The 5,286-nt window shown below is 34.5% G+C and overlaps 1 protein-coding gene across 1 annotated transcript in view; it reads left to right on the top strand.

The window, feature by feature from the left end:
- Nucleotides 1-1,187: 1,187 nt before the first annotated feature.
- LOC112521689 (GATA transcription factor 26-like) overlaps nucleotides 1,188-5,286 on the top strand; it is a 5,448-nt gene continuing 1,349 nt past the window's right edge. The window contains exons 1-7 of the mRNA XM_025130682.1: nucleotides 1,188-1,649; nucleotides 2,841-3,242; nucleotides 3,654-4,056; nucleotides 4,169-4,235; nucleotides 4,345-4,448; nucleotides 4,633-4,819; nucleotides 4,904-5,024. Coding sequence (XP_024986450.1) covers nucleotides 1,610-1,649; nucleotides 2,841-3,242; nucleotides 3,654-4,056; nucleotides 4,169-4,235; nucleotides 4,345-4,448; nucleotides 4,633-4,819; nucleotides 4,904-5,024 — 1,324 coding nt within the window. The 5' untranslated portion in view covers nucleotides 1,188-1,609. The remainder of the gene's footprint in view (nucleotides 1,650-2,840; nucleotides 3,243-3,653; nucleotides 4,057-4,168; nucleotides 4,236-4,344; nucleotides 4,449-4,632; nucleotides 4,820-4,903; nucleotides 5,025-5,286) is intronic.

Genomic DNA, 5,286 nt, shown 5'->3' with positions numbered 1-5,286 from the left:
CCGTCACCTTAACTTTCTTAAATCACTACCCACTACTAATCGATATATCTCCTTCTTATCATAGTTGTTTTGTTCCTTTTCTTATCATATGCTTTTGTATTTATGTACGTTTTTCTTGTTTTCATCGTCGTTTTATACAATTAGGTCTATCGTCATTTCCATGACAAAAAAGGGACATATCCATGGCCTTGGTATTTTTTGTCTTCTATTTTTTGCATTTCATAAATGGATAACCGATAATTGGAGGATGCATATAAGCATGAATGATTGATTAATGATGGATGTTTATGGTTCATATTACGCGTATTTCAGTCATACTTATTTCAAATTCAAAATCTCCAACACCTAATTAGATTTGGGAATCGATCATACGACAATAACAATCGAGATGTGCAAATCATAGAAGGAAAATGATATGAAAAATAAGGTACAATTATATATATATATATATATATATATAAATAATATACATAGAGTTTGTTTCAAATGTAATCTATTATATTTGTAGAATTAATGTAACCCAATAAATTGAAATATTTATGGAAATGATGAGATTTCATTTATTATGATTTAAATATTTATGGAAAATGAATAAGGTTTATTAATTATGATCAATACTTTATATTATGAAATAATCAAAACTTTTATGAAATTACATATTCATCAAATTAAATGGACGATTGAAATTGACTTGTATTGGTTGTACAAATGTAAAAGGGTTGTATAATAACCAACCCTCTCTCTTTCTCTCTCTCTCTCTCTCTCTATATATATATATATATACATAGAAGTGAGTTATTATACAACCTCTTTATTTGTAGAACCAGTACAACTCAATCTCAACCGTTCATTTAATTTGATGAATACGTAATTTCATAAAAGTTTTGATTGTTTTCTAATATAAAATATTGATCATAATTAATGAACCTTATTTATCTTCCATAAATATTTAAATCATAATAAATGAAATCTCATCATTTTCATAAATATTTCAATTTATTGGGTTACATTGAATCAATATGATAAATTGCATTTGAAACAAACTCTATATAAAGGTTAATTAAAGAAAATATAAAAGGGTAATTAAAGATGAGTAGAGAGAAATTAATAAATAAAATAATAAAAGCCAAAGAAGAAAAAGCTACTTAAAAAAAAACCATCAAATACAACAAGAAGAATAGAGGGTCACACACATACTCTCTCTCTCTCTTTCCCCCATTTTCACCTTCTTTTGACAACCATTTTTATAGATTCCTTCCCAGTTAGTCTTTCCTTTCTTCTTCTTCTTCTTCCATTGGATTATTGTACAGATTGCTATGAAACAACAACAACCCATCTAAAAATCCTCCATTTTCTCTTCTATTTTCTTGTTTTTCTTAGATTTTGTTCATCTTCTGTTGCTTTTCCAACAGATTTAGCCTCATTTTCTTCTGGGTTTCTTCAAATCATCCTCTTTAAGGATTTGTGTGTATATATATATATGTATATGTATTTTCTGGGGTTTTAATTTCTGTACAAAAAGAAAAAGTGTCTTCTTTCAAGAAGGATTAGTTCATTTCCCCTCTTTTCTTAAACTTATTGGAAACCAAAAAAGAAAGTTAATAGAGACATGGGAAAACAGGGACCCTGCTATCATTGTGGTGTTACAAGTGAGTTCTTCCTTTGGGCAATGACTTTTTGGTTTGACTTTTGATTTTGTTCACAAGATTCATTCTTTTTTGCTATCTTCTTCAGTTATATGTTGTTTCTTATGCCCAGATTAGGTGTTGGGATCATGTTTGAGAACACCCATATGCTGCTTTCGTCTAAAATTACATGAACAAGTGTGAATTCTTGTTTGTTCTTAAGAAATTTCATTTAGTTTCAGGAAACTGGAGTCTGTTGGTTGCTTCAAATTGCTTAGTGAATGTCTAATTACAGCAACTTCTTGGAATTTGAGTTGTGGTTTCTTGAAATTGGATCTTTGACTTCATCAAAATAAGGAGTAGCCTCTTTTTGAATTCCCTTTGTGTTTTTGTAGCTTTATTTGACTTGTAATTTGGTACCCTTTCTGGGTGTTTTGCCTCTTGAAAATCTTGTGTTTTCCTCGATAAAATTATCGAATCCATTGTTTTGTTGATCTCTCATTTGTTCACCAACTAGAACTTGTGTTTTTCAAATTTATATGCCAATCTTGGTTTGGTGTCTTTTTGCAACTTCTATGTCCTGCATTTCATATATTTCTACCTTAAAATTTCGAAAATTAAGGTTCGAATTTGTGTGGACGTTTCTTTCACCTCGTGAAAAAGAAATTGTATGACTTTATAGCATTGCTTCAAAACGATGTGTAATCATACTAATACTAATGCACCGGATACGATTAGAACTCTTTGGTTAAGATGGCTTCCAAGAAACGAAAGAGTCTACAATTTATTGTATATGGTCCAATTGCTTCGTGATGAATGAGTCTACAAGTTATTGAACCATAACTTCCAAATGGCAAATACTGATAATGGGTTCTTGCACATTGTTTCACATCTTCATGATAATGGCAAATAATGATAAGGAGTCTTGGTGCATCGGGTTTTCTTCCCAATAAACCAAACCAAACCAAACGATCCCAATATATCTTGCTTGAGAACAGAGTTTGAGGAAGTATGCAGACATGACCTCTACCCAAAGGATAGAGTATTTATTTCCAAATGAAAATGGTTTCTTCCCAATCAAGCATGAATATATGTGCACAAAACCCACATTTCTTTGCTATTCTTCGTTTCACTTCACGAATTAGTAGCTCGGAATATATTACTTTTGTCATTCTTCTTGGACACTAGTAAAAATTTGTTGAATCATGACTACAGGCACCCCACTTTGGCGAAATGGGCCTCCAGACAAGCCGGTGTTGTGCAATGCCTGTGGTTCTCGTTGGAGAACGAAAGGAACACTTGTTAACTATACCCCACTTCATGCTAGATCAGAACCTGATGAGTTTGAGGACCGTCGTGTTTCAAGAGTGAAGGCGATATCCATTAAGAACAGAGAGGCAAAATTGCTAAAAAGAAAAGAGAACTATGAAAATGTGGTAGGCGGAAGTGGTGGCGGTATGCTTAGCGGTGGTGGTGGGTTTGCTTCCGGCCACCACAACCAGAGTCTTCATAAGGGACTTGATGAAGATACAAGCAATAGATCAAGTTCTGGCTCTGCTATCTCCAACTCCGATAGCTGTATGCAGCTTGGCAGTGCAGACATCAGTGATTTAACAGGTTTGTGACCACTTCATTTGGCGTAACCTGCAAATCATTTAGTAGTTGAAAATCAACATGACATATTTAGGTTTTCTAGACTAACAAAACTGTGTCCTGATTTGCATTTCCATCATTGAAAAATTAGAAACCATAAGCTAGCTTTTTGAAAAACTACTTCAAGTAGCATTTCAATAAGCACCTGGGCCTTTTTCTTTTCCAATTATATGCCCCTTACATTTTTTCAAATTAATTATTCTAACGTCCTTTTAGGTCATTGTACATTGTCATCTAGCTTATTCAACTAGTTTTTACTGACTAGTTTATTTAGCTTGCGAGCTATATGTTATCAATTTTAAGTGGACAAGGAATTGTTGATGTATTCTAGCAAGTATTGAAGATAAGTTTGAGCGTACCTTTGACTTGTTTCAGGTCCATCCCAATCATCTGTTGTGTGGGATACAATGGTACCTTCAAGGAAGAGAACATGTGTTAACAGGCCAAAACAATCATCTGTTGAGAAGCTTACTAGAGATTTATATACCATCTTACATGAACAACAGTCTTACTTTTCGGGATCATCTGAGGAGGATTTGATTTTCGAGAGCGACACACCCATGGTTTCTGTTGAGATTGGACATGGAAGTGTGCTTATTCGTCATCCAAACTCTGCAGCCCGAGAAGAGGAATCTGAAGCTAGTTCTCTTTCTGTCAATAACAAAAATGAGGCTTATTCGTGGTTGACTACCCTTCCTGTGTATGATGCCAAACAAAGTGGCAAAATTTCAAGCTGGGGGATCGATAGTTCCAAAATGCCAATGGACCAATGCAACAGGTAAGTACATAAAATCATCAATAGATAATTCTTTGTTAGAGGAATGGGATTGTTTGGTTTCACTAGTAAACTTTCATTGATAGCATCTACATCTTTATGTTGTTAATCACAGGGATCATGATGAAAAGTTACCAATACCTGCAAACCATAATTCACCTTTGTGCCACATAAATTTAAAAGTAAGTCCACTTCTTCTCTTGATTAAATGATCTTTTTCTCTTGGGTGGGGTGGATTAAGTAACTCAAATTGTGGTGTGTATCCTTGCTTTTGGAACTTGAATTTTGCAGGATATTATCAACTTCAAGGAGTTTGCATGTCACATGACAAATGATGAACAGCAGCAGTTGCTTAAGTATTTACCTCCTATCGATACCATTCAACTGCCAGATAGGTTTGCATCATATCCTTTAATATTAACCTGTCATCACTCAGATGGAGAACATACACAAAAGTTATGGTATCATCCATTCAGATAAATCGTCTTAGTTAATACACAGGAATTCAGCAAAGTAATGTTAGAGAGCAGAAAAGTTCATGTAAATGATTCTAATTAGTCTTTGTTCTCAATTCTACAGCCTCAAAAGCATGTTTGAGAGCCCTCAGTTTATGGAGAACCTATTCTCCTTCCAAAAGCTTCTTGCAGAAGGGAATTTTGATCTCTCTGTATCTGCAACGGAGAGTGAAGGATGCAGAAAATTGAAGAAGCTTGCACTTTGTAATGTGACAAAATGCAAGTGGGTGGAAGAATATAATCTGCTACAGGTTTGAACAAATTAAATATTACCCTGGACATCCAACGGAAATTAAAAGAATTACTTATATTTGTATTTTTTTTTGTGCTTGTAGGATGCAAAGTGTAAAAAAAATAGCAGGGGTTCTGTAGTTGCTGGAGTACTTAATACCATAGCACCTGGATGTTCAGTGAATGTACAGAGGTCACAGGATATGCAATTTCATTCCTTTCCAGGTTAGCCCCTTTTTGTTCTCTATAGCCATCTAAAATCCTTGCCCAATTAGGCTTGTCCAAGGGGTTGGAACTTTTCCGGAATCATTGATAAACTAGAGTCCCCGAGTCAGCGCCTTAGTTTTGGCCACTCCCAGTAAATGATCAGTTGTCCCTCAATGGACATACAGCAGATTCAACCCCTTAGGCATGGTTCACTGGTCTTTAAGGGTGCGCTTGGTATAGGGACAAGACTGGGCCAGAAGGGTGAACATGATGTCTTTTG

Source organism: Cynara cardunculus (assembly GCF_001531365.2).
Source record: "Cynara cardunculus var. scolymus isolate 2C chromosome LG 11, CcrdV1, whole genome shotgun sequence".
Taxonomy (NCBI): Eukaryota; Viridiplantae; Streptophyta; class Magnoliopsida; order Asterales; family Asteraceae; genus Cynara; species Cynara cardunculus.
Note: the sequence above shows the minus strand (reverse complement) of the source record. Positions and strands in the feature narration are given on the sequence as shown.